At 52.7% G+C, this 15,398-nt stretch overlaps 1 protein-coding gene across 2 annotated transcripts in view; it reads left to right on the top strand.

Annotated features, from left to right (window-relative positions):
* The window catches only part of DSCAML1 (DS cell adhesion molecule like 1), a 338,623-nt gene that overhangs the window by 14,778 nt on the left and 308,447 nt on the right, over nt 1-15,398 (top strand). For both annotated transcript variants that reach the window (XM_032360361.1, XM_032360362.1), the window contains exons 2-3: nt 1,100-1,417; nt 4,759-4,905. In XM_032360361.1, coding sequence (XP_032216252.1) covers nt 1,100-1,417; nt 4,759-4,905 — 465 coding nt within the window. The remainder of the gene's footprint in view (nt 1-1,099; nt 1,418-4,758; nt 4,906-15,398) is intronic.

Here is a 15,398-nt window from a genome sequence, read left to right as displayed (position 1 = left end):
ACCCCCAGCATTTTATAAGCGAAGGAGCGGAGGATCAGAGAGGGAAGTGTCACCACAGTTGGTCCATGTCGGGGCCAGGTTGAGAACCTGGGTGGGCCTCTTGCTTCCTGCCCAGATCTTATCCACCCACCGGAGCGCTGGTCCTCATTCGGCCCTCGGGGGCTCGGCCTTTCCCAGAACGGCCTCCTCCGTGGTGGGAGACCCTCTCAGCATCTCCTGTCGTTTTCTCTGCCCCAAGCAAGCATCCCCCTTCCTCTTACAGCACGGTCCCGAGACCCTTCGCCTTTTCCCTGTGTATGATAGGAAGTGCACGAAGACCCTCCCTAAGAGGGATGGGTTCACATTTTTTTTTTCAAGATTTTAAAAATTTATTTATTTGACAGACAGAGGTCACGAGTAGGCAGAGAGGCAGGCAGAGAGAGAGGAAGGGAAGCAGGCTCCCCGCTGAGCAGAGAGCCCGATGCAAGGCTCGATCCCAGGGCCCCGGGATCATGACCTGAGCCGAAGGCAGAGGCTTAACCCACTGAGCCACCCAGGCGCCCCTGGGTTCAAATGTCTGTTCTGTAGCTTATTAGCTGTGCGATCTCTGGCATGTCACCTAACTACTCTCAGCCTATAGAAGGGGATGATTAAAAAAAAAGAGAGGTGATGCCAGCTCTTCTCAGGGTTGTGTGGATGAATGGAGGTCATGGTGTGAACCTGCCTGCCGTGTAGCAGGTGCTCAATAAAGGCTTATGATCCAAGCAATTTCAGCGTCTCTCCTAATGTCAACAGTGGAGGCCAATAGTGGATCATGGCTTCGGACCCTTTGACCTAGAAGAGCGATGGCTAATCTCTTCTCCGTGGGCTTGGCTTGGCTTGGCGTGGAAAGGGGGATGTCTTTACCTTTTGCCACTCTCCTGCGAGGCTGGAAGCTTCTGTGGGACAGGAACTGTCTCCTATCTACCATGCCAGTGGCTGGGGTGTAGTTGGCACTTAGGGGATGCTTCCTGGGTGACTGGTGTTTGAAACATGAATGGGGGTGGGCGCACACCTCAGGGGCCTGGGAGGTTATTACCAAAACGCAGATAATCAGCCCATCCTCTCCCCTTTCCCGCAGCTCGCCCTGAAGATGTTGGCACCAGCCTCTACTTTGTAAATGACTCCTTGCAGCAGGTGACCTTTTCCAGCTCCGTGGGGGTGGTAGTGCCCTGCCCGGCTGCGGGCTCCCCCAGTGCGGCCCTTCGATGGTACCTGGCCACGGGGGACGACATCTACGACGTGCCGCACATCCGGCATGTCCACGCCAACGGGACGCTGCAGCTCTACCCCTTCTCCCCCTCCGCCTTCAATAGCTTTATCCACGACAATGACTACTTCTGCACCGCGGAGAATGCGGCCGGCAAGATCCGGAGCCCCAACATCCGCGTCAAAGCAGGTAAGGGGCCGGCCACCTGCTCCCTGCGGGGTGGTGGGGGGGGGCTCCGTCCAGAGGGTGGTGATGGGGGACAGGCAGAGTCCCCCTCCTGGGGAGACATGGGTGCCTTGCTGAGGGGGTGGCGTTGCAGAAGTCCGCCTCTCAGGGAGAGTTTTTGAGCCTTTTGGAATCTTAGCTCCCGGTTTACTGCATGTCCTTAGTCAAAGAAAACACTTCTCCGCGTCTATACTTTCTCCTCCGGGAAGCTGAGACCAGTACCTGTCCCAGTCATTGCTCCTTGAGACGGTTAACCGAGACAGCACTCCTTTCAGTCCCGGGTTCATTTCAGGGCTCGATTCTAGGAAAACACACCCAGTTGAGTTTCTTTCTTTTAAACACACTTTTATTGAAACATCTAAAGAAAAGGGCGCATATCATAAGTAGATCGCTTGGTGAATTTTCACCAGCTTTAATATCCAGATCAAGACACACAAGATCAGCACGTCAGAAGCCCCCTTCATGCTCTTTTCTGTCACCATTCCCCTGGGGGAAACCATTGTCCTGACTTCTCACAATACAGGTGTTTGCCTATTTTTGTACTTTATATAAATGGAGTCCTACAGCAGGTATTTTCTTGAATCCTCTGTACACTATTGTGTTTGTGGGATTTGCCCCTGCTGCTGTGCCTTGTTGAATGGGGTCGTTCATTGTCATGGCTGTGTGGTGTTCTATTGTTCGACTCTACCGTGTTTATTTATCCATTCCGCTGTTGATGGATCTTTGAGTAGACTCTGCCTCCTGAGAACAGGCATTTAGATAAAATTCATGACGGAAAATTTGAGCAGTGAAGCATTTTGGTCTTCGGAAGGGCCGACAGAGGCCAGGAAGTAGGGGTATCTCAGCTATTGTCTTTAGAGAAAATAGAAAAGCTCATTTCTCTGGGCTAGGTCTGGAGTTCAGGGAATGGCTTAGATCAGCTTCTCTTAATGAGGATGTCACGAAACACTGGTGTGTTGTCATCGTTTCCAAGGTGTGCCTTAAATCGTAATGAAACACTGAAGTTTGGAGAACAGTTTCCTTAGTAGAGCTTTTTTGGGTGGGAGAGGACGGGTAGCATTTTAGCTAGCCCACTGTGATGGTGCCGGGCTCTGGGGTGTCATCTTTCCTGGTGAGTGTGTCGGGGGAGAAGAGTAGGCTCCCGGGAAGGCCTCCCAACCCGCCTGCCAAGCGACGGATCCCGCAAGTTCTCTGACTTCCAGGGTCCTTCTGCCTCGGGAGTGCCTCTGAGGTTCCAAGTAGCTAGGAATGGGTGTACACAGGGGTGAAGTGGGGCGGACGCTCTTAATTAAAGAGCTAGTCTTCTTCCTGTTGGCTTGCTTTGAGGGGAGATGTGAGCTCTTGGAACCCAGGACCAACTCCAGGGTATCTCCTGGGGCGTCCCGTGGAACTTCTTTTCAGGACTAGCTCCTTCGCTCTGCTCCCCTCACACCACCAGGTGCTGAGCTGGGAGGCCCGAGGCCGGCGTTTGGTGCAGCCCTGGCCTCCAGCGCCTGGAGGATTGGGCTAAGAGGAAGTAACATCCTATTTCCTTTTACGTGCCTGTCACTGGGTTAGGACGCAGTTTTCACAATAATCCCATAAAGTGTTTCTTAAAAGTGAGGGACTGAGACGAGGAGAGGGTACTTGGCTTGGCCAAGGGCCCATGGCCCGTGGGTCAGAGGTGTCACTGGAACGGTGAGCAACCTTTCTGTGGTGCTTCCCTGGGCCAGGCCTTCGACACGCTGCTATCACCATTGTTGTGTCCTTTTACAGATGAGGAAACTGAGGCTCTGAAGGCCAACCAGCAGGGTCATGCAGCACTCAGAGGAGGAGGCAGGGGCTGCTGGCCTGTTCCTCACCTCTGGTCTCTGCCGGCTCGCTGGGACTCTCCAGGGGGTGCTCCCCCAAACCCCAGTTTTTTTTACTCTTTCACTTTGCTTTCCTCCTGTGTTTACTCCCCCTTGGCCTCCTGCCTGCTCCCCTCACATCACTGGGTGTGCCCCGCTCACACCCATGGAAGGCCAGACCACTGCCCCGAAGAACAGGCAAAGCGGCTCTTCTCTCCTCTCCCTTTTCTCTGTCCCCCCCTCCCCCCCCCCACCAGCTGTATCTCTTCCCCGGCACGTCACCCAGAAGCAGGGGAAGAAGAAAGGCCTGAGGAGGCTGGGCAGGGCTGGCCAGACTAGAGACACAGCCAATTAAGCGGCTCTTTATGAAGCCAGAGGGGCTGCAGGTGCACAGCCAGAGGGCCGCGGGGCCCTGAACATCACCCTGGCAACCGTGGCCGGGAGAGCAGGAGGGCACGCTGCCCAGGTGCCTGCTGAGGGACAAGGTCGGGAGGCAGTGGGGATCTGGATGCACCAGCGCTGCTTGGCAGAGGAGGGGCGGGAGGATGGAGTGAGCCCCAGAAGAGGCCAAGCAGAGAGGACAAGGCAGAGGCAGAGGCCGAGGATGGCCCCTGGGCCCCTGCAAGGCCCAGCCAGCCCACCCACCGGACCCGACTTGTAGACGGGGGAGGCAGGTGACTGTGCCCCTTGAAACCAGCCCTGGGACTGAGGCAGGGGGCCTCCACTGCATGTGCTGCAGGGAAGGAAGAGCTAGATTTTGGAAGCAGGGGCAAGCCTGGGGGTCAGGCTGTAGGCAGTGTCAGGAGATCGGAGGAAACAGTAAGGATACTTTGTTTCAGAGAATTTTGGAGACTGTCCATTTTCAGAGTCAATCACAGTTTTAAATATTCTCTTCCATTCTCCTTATAAACCACCAAGCCCTTCCAGAAAGTTCCATGTGTCAACGATATTTTTCCCAGGCCACCTTTCACATTGATGTGGCACAAAAGTCTGTGGTTGAATTATGTGTCACAGTTCCTATTTTTGGCAAATGATGGTCACCGTGCTCCTGCTGTTGGCCCCACGGGCCCAGGAATAATGTAGGAAATCAAGTGTGGTTTCCTTAGAGGAATCCTATCACATTTCCTCGTTACCTACATACCCTCTTGCTGGATGCGATCCCAATGTTGGAATTAGGTGCTACCCCAGACCCCTCCAATCCAATGGTTTATTAAATACTGAAATCACAAAGGTTTGAAGTTGGACTCACAGCCTTGCAGGGGAGACTGGACGTTTCTGAGAGAGCAGGGAGGAGGTTGCTCAGGCAGGAGTAAGATCACGGCAGGAACGTCTGGGCTAGTTAAATGGGAGGTGGGAGAGGTGGTGTTGGGGGGCGAGGCCTGGGGCTGCCGAGGGACCTGAGGTGGCTCTCTGTTCCCTTCTTGGGCCCCCACTGTGTGTGACACCCCCTTTCCTCACCCCCTCATCTCTCTGCAGTTTTCAGGGAACCCTACACCGTTCGGGTGGAGGATCAAAGGTCAATGCGTGGCAACGTGGCCGTCTTCAAGTGCCTCATCCCCTCTTCAGTGCAGGAATATGTTAGCGTTGTGTCCTGGGAGAAGGACACGGTCTCCATCATTCCAGGTAAGGAGCCCTGTGGGGCCGCGGCAGGCAGGGGTGCTGCGGGGCAGGGGGAGGGATGGAGCAGAGGTGCTGAGCTGGTTGTTGAGCTGAGCTCTTGAGGTTGGTTCCGGTGACTGATTCATTCTCAGTGTTCTGGTGATGCTTTGGCCCCAAAGCCTCTCTGGTCTCGTCTTGGTATGTGGTACGTCTGTGCCGGTCAGTGAAACCCAGGTGCTGGGGGCCTCTGCTGGGCGTGCCGATGTCCCATCAGATAGAAGATGGATCCTACTCCCCCTAAAGAGTGGGATCCCCATCTTTCTGGCTCCTGGGTCTTTGCTTGCCCTTGCTCTTTGCAGTGGGAGGTGAGGCTGGAAACCCCTTTAAAGTGAAGGGCTTCAAAGTGGGGGAGGGGAGCCCGGAGCTGGCGGTTGTCTGTGTTCCCGCGTGGAATGACTAGAGCTTGAGCACCGGACCAGACCTGAGTTTCATGTGTATAAGAGTCTTTTTTTTTTCTCTTGAAGTTGGTTGAAGATCCCGTTAGGATTCTAGTGGGCCTCGCCCTTGCCTGGTATTGGGGGATGAGGTTGGTACCATGTCATAGGCTTGCCTTGTTAGAGCCAGCCTTCTGTTACTCGTTCCCTTTCCCTACAACTGGAGGTCAGGTCTGGAAACCTTAAGAGAGGACCTCGAGTCCTCAAAATACCTCTTGGCCTCTCGCTACAAAATAGAGGGTTTTCTCCCCCCATGGCTCCGACGTGACTGCCTTCATCCCAGCATCAGGTGTGGACTCTCCTGTTTTTTCTTCATTTCTCTGCGGAGGACCTTGGTTTTCCCTTTCTGTGAAACAGGGGAACTTGCCCAGGTGCTGAGAGCCCGTGCAGCCCCGATGTCCCATCGTTGGTGAGACGGAATGATTCCAGCTGCCAGGTTTCCGGGTTAGCCGGGGGAGGCAGACATCAATGCGTCACACCTGTAAAGCCCGGGTTCTTAATCCTGCTACACCCCTGAGTCCCCGGGGAGCTCTTTGAAAAACACTGGTGCTTGGGACTGACCCCAAATCAGTATCTCTGGGGGAGAACCTGTGATCAGTGTTTTTAAAGCTCTTTCCACGGTTCCGACAACCTAGCTAGAAGAGTCCATACTTCGGCTTATTTATAGCCAACACCACAGGCTACTCTTCTGGAGACGTTAATTTGTGTTTTGCCCCTGGTACCTTTTCCTTCTCTCAGTTCCAAGCAGATGGCCAGGCCGTTATGTCTCCTGGCCTCAGAGCTCCTAGCAGGACTGGAATCCAGATCTACTTAAAGACAGCTGCTCTTCCTGCCTTTTGTAAAACCATAGGCTAATAGGAAAGGTTGGGATGGGTGTCCTGGCTGGGAAAGAGAGCCTCTGAGGACAAGGAACAAATGGGAGACAAACAAATCCCGGGGATGGGGAATGGGACTGTAGGCTGCTTAGTGGGTGCAGCTGGGCAAAGCGGTTGGCCCCCACAATGGGTGGCTGTGTGAGGCTCCACGCGGTCTGGGATGGGGGCCAGTGTTCTGCATCCAGAGGAGGCATTAGGTGCACAGCCAAAACCCAAAGCGATCATGCAGGGAGGGACAACCGGGTGGGGAGAGATCCCAGGCCTTGGCACATCCCTGGGGGAAGCCCCAGTAATGAAGACTGAAGGTCCCACTTATCCAACTGAGTCAGACTGAAGGCACTTTGCAGAACATAAATGTGGTATTTCTTACACAGTTGAGTTTATGGACTCAGAGTTATACTCATTAAAATATCATTAATTATTGGTAGTAGTATTAAATAACAATGATTATTATTGGAGTGCTTACTGTATGCCAGGCAGTGGCTAAGAAACTTCCATGTTTGATCTCATTTTGTCCTTATAAAAATCCGGACGTGTATTTTTTCCCTCCACTTTAGAGAAGAGGAAACTGAGGTTCCCAGGAGTCAAGTCACTTCTTCTGGGTAATGGATCTATTAAGCAGGGGGCCAGGGCTGGAACTCGGGTCTCTTCCTCCAACCTGTGCACTCCCCCCACACAGAACTGCCTCCCTGTACCATACAAATGTGTCCAGCAGAGCGTGACTCCAAGGCTTTAAATGTGTGCTCTAGATAAGGATGGCCTTGACCTCAGGGAGGGGAAGAAGGTCAACATTGGCTTTTAGGGAAGGCTTTGTGGGGTTGAGGTGGGTGCAGTGAGGAAGCACCTGAACCCTGGCACCAGACTGTCTGGGTTGAGACCCAGCCCACTGCCTGACCAGCTGGGCAGGTCACTGGCCCCACAGTGCCCCAACTGTAATAAAATGGGGATAATGACTGACCTACTTTATAGGGTTCGAGAAGTTAATCTGTTCAGAAACATTCTGAACTCTGCCTTACACCTAGGACAGCTGTGGCTGTGATGATGATGATGGTGTATCCCTTTTTACTACATCACCGGCTCCGTGTCCCCCATTAGACTGAATTTCCCAGGATGGGAACTGGCTGGTTTTCATCCACACGTCTCTGGCTTCTGGCACACCCCTTTGCACGTGCAGGGCAGGTGCTCAATCAGTGCTCCAGGGGAATATGGATGGATGGTTGGAACAGTTCTGAAGGAACGTGGGAACAGCACTGATGTAAGGGTGAGCGCGGTCGGTGCAGGGAGGTACAAAGTCTAGCTCAGATGGGAGAGAAGGCGGGTTTACCTGGCTCCTGTGCCTAGGAGCTGGAGGCAGGGAGCTTCCCCAAGGCGACCCTTGTAGTTGGTGCTTCAGGGCTGTCTTTGATGTAAAGACACGGCTGGTGGCCCCAAAGGGCATAATTATCAGGGAAGCGGGCTTGACGCTAATCTGCAGGGCTCTGGTCAACTTTGGCTCTTTAGCACCCCTCTCTTTCCTTTAGCCTTGGAGAATTTTCCTCCCCCACCCCAACCTCCATCCATAATCATTCTAGATCCTTCTACAGCTATGGTGTTCATCCAGGGACAGACTTCCCAAAGCACATGAATCCAACTGACACGTTCCTGGAGGAATGTGAGAGAACCAGAGACTGGAGTTTTGCTTCCTCCGGGCTCTGGATGAGAGGCCAGAACGTGGGCCGCCATGCTGCCTGCTTTAATTTTGGAAAATGCAAATTGTTTATTGTTTTTTTTTTCCCCCATAAAAATAGGATTCTCTGCCATCCATCTCACCCTGTACCCAGTGTGCCTGTTGTCTGGGAGGCTGGATAGCAGCTTCTCACAGTGGGGGAAGATTTAATGGTTACGGAAGGATCAAGGAGCCCTTTATTTCCCCCTGACGCCTTAGGGTCAGCTTCTGGAGCAAAGAGAAAGTGTTGACTTTGATCTCTGGATGTGCAGGTCTGGGTTCAGATCCTCCACAGACCACGGGGCCAACAGGGGCAGGTGCTGGTGAGCAGGGGGAGGAATGGGAGGCCTTGCGGGTTACTCAGGGCCCCAGGACACATCACCTGGGGGAGAGCAGATGCCCTGTGAGGCGGGGGCCCGAGGGGGTGAGCGTGGGCCCCGGCGAATGAGGAGCCTGCCCTTCAACGCCTCTCTCTGAGGGGTTTGGAAGGAATTAAAGGCTTGGTGCCTAAAACAGCTCCGTGAGTTGGGTATTTGTTCCCAGGCCAGCCTTCCCAGCTGTCCACACTGGAGAGGGGCAGGGGAGCCTCCCTGCTGAAACTCTAAGCAGCTTTTTGACTGTGCTTTCCCCAGGGAGAGGCTGGAGAGACTAACATGCAACGTTTCCCAAAATGGTACTTTCCCCAGAGCTACCTACTACACGAGCCCCTTTCTCCCCCTGCCTTTCCCCCTCCTCCAAGCTGGTCCTCTTCCTTCCATCGGGCTATTTAAAGATGTAGGAGCCCAGAACCTCTCACCTATGATCTGGCAGACTCCTACCCTTTACTTCTCTCCTGGGGGCCTTGGTCTTGACAAGGAGAACCGGCTCTCCAGAGTGGGTGGGGTGGGGGGGAAGAGGGCAAAGGGCCGTGCACAAACATAAATAAAAATTAAGGCCTCCGGTGAAGCCGAGATGTGGTTTAATTTCCCATCTGCATGATCACCATTACAATGCATGTTATTGGATATAAAGATAAATCCGGCCCTGTTCCTAATAGCTTTTAATTTCCACCAGACCTGATTATATCGATGCGGGCTCCTTGTGGGAGTTTCCCAGCATGCTCTTCACCAGCATCCTGACTGGCTCTCTTGGCCCCAGAGGGGAGTTTTGGACACTGCTCAGATGCGGGCCAGATGTGTCTGCTGGTGTTCTGGAAGACAAGCCTGGATCAGCTCCCTCGTCTATGAGGATGGGGCTCTGGAACGCTGGGTTGTCATCAGGCCCTGCCTGGGCTGGAAGCCCTGTGCCTTGGGGGTGGGGGTGGGCAGAAACAGGGACAAGGGTGAATCTGGTCAGAGGGGTCCTTTCTGGCTAGGGGGCAGTGCTCCTGGACCGTAGCCCACCTTCACCTGGGGAGAGAGCCTATGAGCTCACCTCCCTGATTGTCCCCAGAGTTCCAAGTTGCTCCTGTGTTTTCACACCTGTTTTCACTTGATCTTGCTGTCCCCTCTGTGCCCATCCCTCCTCTCCTTATTGATACCCCACTCCTCTTTTGTCCTTTAAACTTGGTCCACATGTGTCGCCTTCCAGGAGACCTTGCATAAGCCTGCTGGCAGAGCTTACCGCTTCTCTGGTTCCATTCCCAGCGCACTCCCGTCATTTCCTCTTACGTGATAGGTGGTGGTTTCTGTCTGCCTGCTGCAGGGGGGTACACAGCTGTATCTTTTTCATCTCTTTATCCCCAGGGCCCTCGTAGCACCTGTCATAGCATAATAATAATAAGATTAATGATAATATCTATCATGTATTGAGACCTAAATTATCTCTAATCCTCACAATAACCCTTTAAGAGAGATAACATTTTTGTTTTGTTGGGTCTTTTCTCATTTTATAAATGAGGACATTGAAGCCCGGGGAAATTAAGCAACTTACCTAAGGTCTCGTGGCTTGTCAAGGCTGTAGCCTGGGTTTGAACCCGGCTCCTCCAGGCGCCTCTGCTTTCTGCTGCCTCCCCAGAGCGGGCTTCTCATTGAGAATGGACTGTCCTCAGGTTCCCACAGGGGAGGAACTCCTGTCTCCTGCACTTGCCTGGGGACAGACACGTGTCCCCAATCCTTGCACTGACCTTTGGCTGTGTGTTCAGTGACCAGAGGCTCTGGCTTTTCTGAAGGGCCACAGATCTCCAGCTGAAAGATGTGGGAACAAAACAGCCATTCTAACAAGAAGGCTTTATTGGGCACCGGCTCTGTTTTTGGCCCAGTGGGAGACACAAAGACCGTCCTGATCAGGGAGTTTAGGATTCCGTTCATGTTGTCAGCTCTGATGGGCAGAGACGGATAATCTCAACACAGTAAACAATCACATACGGTCTTGGTTTGCTTTGGAATGCAGATTCAACGTATTAATTGCATTTTGCTCGGGCTGATACGGAGACTACCTCAGATCCCATATGTCTACACCAACTTGGACGGGGGATGGAGCAGACAGGAGCGAGCTGGGTGGTGCCTGGAAACCAGTTTGGATGCTTCTAGGCCACAAGCAGATAGAGTCAGGGACTGTTAGAGCTGGAAGGGCTCTGGAGGTCCTGGGGCATAGCCTTCACACTTACTGATAAACCCAGGTCAAGACCGAGGTGCTCTCGGGCTCCCCTTCTCCCCTTCTCTCCTGACATTCTTAGGGCATGCTATTTTATCTGCTCATGGGATGCTTTGCTTTTACTCTCAGACTTCGTTCTTTGTCTATCGAAAACCTACCCATCTTTCAAAGTCTGGTTCAAATACCACTTTTTCCATGATGTCTTTTTCCGGTTTCTGCTATGAATGGATTGAAAAATCACCCTGATTAACCTTCTTCGAGGGGGATCCTTTTGTGAACTCCCTCCGGACTTTCTCGGTTCCTTGCTCAAGGCACTAACTGTGTTTTGTCCTGTAATATTTGAAATCTGTGTTATCCCCATGCCGGGAAGATAGAACCAGCAAGAGCAGGCGCTGTGTTTTCTGCGGGGCCCTCTCCCCTCCAGTCCCGCTGAAGATGATTAACGATGATGACGCGATGCCAGTCTCTCCCCGCATTGAGTGCTCATGTGGCAGGGAGGAAGGTATTTCAGGGTTTAAGGTGCCCGGTCCTTGGTCTTTATTTCATGGAACTGCTCCAGAGTGACCCAGAGAGAGATGGTTTCTGTGGGTTCCCTCTGTGATGCTCTGCTGTGTGATGCAAAGTTGGGGGATCTCTGTGGTTCACCTGGGGGACTCAGTCAATTAAGCATCTGCCTTCGGCTCAGGTCACGATCCCAGGGTCCTGGGATCAAGCTTCTCCCTCTGCCCCTCTCCCTGCTCATGCTCGCTCTTGTTGTCTCTCTTTCATTTCTTTCTCTCTCTCTCAAATAAGTAAATAGAACCTTAAAATACATATATATATTTTTTAAATAATCGGGACTCTCCTTTCTTGACTCTTTAGGGCCATATAGAGAAAAGGGGTTGGAATGGTTATCTGGGCTAACATGAAGAAAATGGTGCCCTCAAGACAATTTAACCAATGGGGTTTGGGCCCCTGCTGGGTGATGGACATGGGGTCAGGCCTTGCAGAAGAGTTGCACTTGCCTGTGACCTGCTTGTTCCCTTCAGCAGCTCCAGGGTAGGGACTATGGTACCATCCCGCGAAGAGGATGAACCATGATGCTTTCTGATGGTGGCCCTGTGAGGCCTCGTGAGAGGAGGGAGGCCTGCAGTCGAGTCTTGAAATCCAAGGGCCATGGGGGCAGAAAGCATGCTTCGGGTGGAGGTGGCAGCAGGGGGGGAAGGCGGGCAAGGAGGCGGAGGACGGGGTGATTTGGAGGGTAGGTGAGGTGCTGAGAGCAGTCTGAAAAAGATGCCAAGCCATGGAGGTCCTGCCAGTTCTAGAAAAAGAAAAAAAAAAGGTATGTGTGGAGGGGAAATACGATAATAATGACTCGTACTCGTTAAACTCTTCCTCCGTTGCCAGGCTCTGTTCAAAGCGTTCTCTGTGTTTAGCTCATTTGGCCTCACAGCAATCTGATGAGGGGTTATTACTCCCCCATTTCAGAGATGAACAAACTGAGCCTCGGTGAAAATAAACGAAGCCCCTAAAGTTAGTTAAGTGGTAGAGCCACAGCTTACCCTGATGCGTTCAGACTCCACTGTGTGTGCTCCGAAGCACGACATTCTATCACCTTGTGGAAACTTGACACGCGAAAATGTATTTTTAAAAACTGCTGCAAATCCACAAGGAGAGGGCGACCTGATAGAAAACCGGGTAACAGATGGGAGCAGACAGTTGACAGACGAGGAGGGATGCAGTGAAAAGAAGGCAGACTCTGGTCTGCTAGTCCTAATTGGTGCTCTTGAGCGAGTTATTTTCATAAGCCTCAGTTTATTCCTCTGTGAAATGGGGATAATGGATCCTGTGCATGGAATCCTTCGGATGGAAATCAGGCCTCTGCAGAGACTTGGATTCTCAGGTGGAGAAGGAGTCGCTTAAACACAGCCGGGAAATGACCCCCCCCCCCCCAGGTTCATGACGTTGTCCAGCCTTGGGCCACGTTGGGCACCGGGCTGCCGGCGGAACGTGAGATGCTGAGAAGGCCGTGTGGGACTAGGGCTAGATAGAGGGCCACTGAGGCAGTTTTAACTCCAACAGTCTGCGATGGTATCTGGGCAGAATGAGGGAAACAGATGACTGAGACATGGACATTGCAGTATTCATCTCTGAATTCATTTGTGCCTTGCCCTGTACCTGATAAAAATTATGTTGCAGGAAGGAACGAAGGCCTGTGGTTTGGTACCAACACAGCGAAGATCCCTTCCACAAACTGCCCGATCTAGTCTCAGCATGCTCAAACTCTGGCTTGGTAACAACTAGTATCTCCTAGAATCCACCATCCAGTGTAGGAAGTGCGTTGCACGCTCTCCGTGGAGAACCTCCATCACCTTCCCCGCTTTACAGGCGAGGAAGCAGGTGCAGTGAGGCTAGGGGTCCTGCCAGCAGGTATCTGGATGTCCTCTCATTCAGTTCTCCTCTTTACTCTGTGAGGCAGGCCTGCTACCCCCATTCTTAGGTATAAAGGAAATGAGATTCAGAGAGGCCAAGCAATTTGCTCCAGGTCACGCAGCATTTCCGTGGCAGAGCCTACTGCTTGAACCCAGAGCCAAGCCCTTTTCCTCTAACAGGCTTTCATGCCTCCAGCCTAAGGGCTGTCTCAGGGCTGCTAGGCAATTACTGCTTTCCATACCAAGCCAGCTGCAGAGAGGAAAAGGCAGCCGGCCCTTAATTTTGTTGTTGTTTGTTTCTTGTCTGCTTTGATGGGGAAGGGGCATCAGATTCAGACAGCCTTAATGTATTCCTTGGGGTGCAGAGAGAAAATCCTACCTTCTCAAGCCATAAACCAGCCTTTACAGGTTCGAGATGACAGGGAGAGCTTCAGAATCAGCAGAGAAATTCTCTCCCTCGTCGAGGGCCCGGAAAGGAGATGATAATCATGGTGATGATCATGGTTAGTAGGAAAAGAAGTGATCACTTACCGAGCTCTTAGTTGATCTGTGCTTTTCAGGAGTCATTTTCTGGAATCCCCCGAGTGTCCTGTATAGCGGCTGCCATTATGAGCTCCGTTTTGCAGGTGAGAAGCCTGATGTACAGTGAGCTCAGTCACCTGCTCGAGGCCACAGAGTAAGGAGCTGAGCCCAGAACCGTTTGATGTCAGCTCTTGGAGATGACTTGCGCCACCTCTCAAACCGTACCCTATGGTCTCTGTCACCTTTTCTCTGTATGGAGCTCTCTGGTTTATAAAGCCCGTTGGCAGGCATCATCTCAGTGAATCTTTCAGTTCCATCTGAGGGGGCCGTATTCTTAACCTCGCCTCACAGACAGGGAAACCAAGGCTTGTGGGGGGGATCACGAGGCCTGCCCAAGGTCACCCAGCCAGGGAGGGCAGATACAAGAACTCCAGTCGGACGCCTGCCCCTCAGAGGCCTGTGAGACCCCACCCAGACCGCATGCCCGCAGTTCCGCGGTCCCCCTTCCAGTCTCCCGGCAGGCAGGCTGCTCTGCGGTTGCACGCCAGTTGGTTGGTTCCAGAACCATCCGCCACGGCTCCGCAGTCGAGCAAAATCGTCTGTGTTCACAGGTGCCTCTGGCGGTGTGTGCATGTGTCGTGTTTTGCTTTTCCATTTAGTTCATGGCAGGTGCCGCATTTCCAGAGCGCCCACTGGGTGAATTTCCGCAGATTTAAGACAATTGCAGGCAAACGCTTTGCCCTGAGATCACGCCGTGGCAGTGGACATGGAGCAAGCGGCATTGTTTGGTTAAGTTGGCACCTCTGTAAGTTACCCTGAAATCAGAGCGGAATTCTTTATAGAAGGTTATCCTACACATAAATCATCATTAGACTACCTCATTTTTGTTTAATGCCTACCTAACTGTGCTGTAGTCTAAAAATGTGTGTTTAGTGAAGTCAAGGGTTGCAGGGAAATTATAGGGTTTTCAAAAACCCATTTGCTTTGCTGGTGTTCACATCAGAATCAATCTTGCCTTTCGTTCTCAATCTCATTGCAAACATGCAGCATTGCTCGCCGAATTCTGGCATTTAATGTAGGGTAGCATTTATTCAGAAGAAGCCAACGGTGCTTACAGAATGGGAGAGCTATGTATAGATGGCGCTTCCTGCCAAGCCTGTGATTTTGAACTCTGTTGCGTATCAGTGAGACCTCATGGCCAGGACCTGAGCCGTGTGGGGACGGGGCTGCGGTAGCGAGCAGGGGCCGGCACTAGGGAGCTGTGGAAGGAGAGTCTGTGTCCCCCGATGCCACCAGCTTTGCTGCACCCCCTCCCCTCCACACACAGTAGGTTCTCTGCTGCGGTCTGCTGAAAGCCTGCCAGGGACGCCAAAGGGGGCAGGGGCTGACCCTGACCCTTGGACTCGGAAAGGTGTGGCTCTGCGGCTGCTAGTCCAACCCTCGTTTGCTCTCTTCCTGGGGGAGCAAAGCAGAATGGGTGTCGGCTCGGGCCTGGGAGACCCGCTCCACTTACTCGCTGTGGGACCCTTTTTGATCTCCAAGATTTACTTTCAGTGGCTGTGCAGATGAGAAGTTAGACACTTCTCCTAGGTGGAGAAAATAGATTTTCTGGGGATAGTTAGAGTGTTTCTAGATAGATGTGGCTTTGGGGTGATTTTGTTTGTTTGTTTTTTTACAACCTTTATATGTACTTGTCCGCTTTGATTTGTGTGGATCAGACACAGGAGAACCATTCCAGGATTAGTCATCTCCTCCAGGCCCCAGAGGGTCTGCATGTGGACAGAGCGAGCAGGTGGGAGCACCAAGGTAGGAGTCAATAGGAGCCAGGCTGGGGTCTCCTGACAATGGGGGTCACTTGGCCTTGAGGGCTGGATGCATAAGGCCAGGAGATCGAGGAGACGGGCCGGGGCAGGCTACTTCCCCAGAAGGCTAAGTC

The sequence above is a fragment of the Mustela erminea genome, chromosome 9 (genome assembly GCF_009829155.1).
Source record: "Mustela erminea isolate mMusErm1 chromosome 9, mMusErm1.Pri, whole genome shotgun sequence".
NCBI classification, from domain to species: Eukaryota; Metazoa; Chordata; class Mammalia; order Carnivora; family Mustelidae; genus Mustela; species Mustela erminea.
Note: the sequence above shows the minus strand (reverse complement) of the source record. Positions and strands in the feature narration are given on the sequence as shown.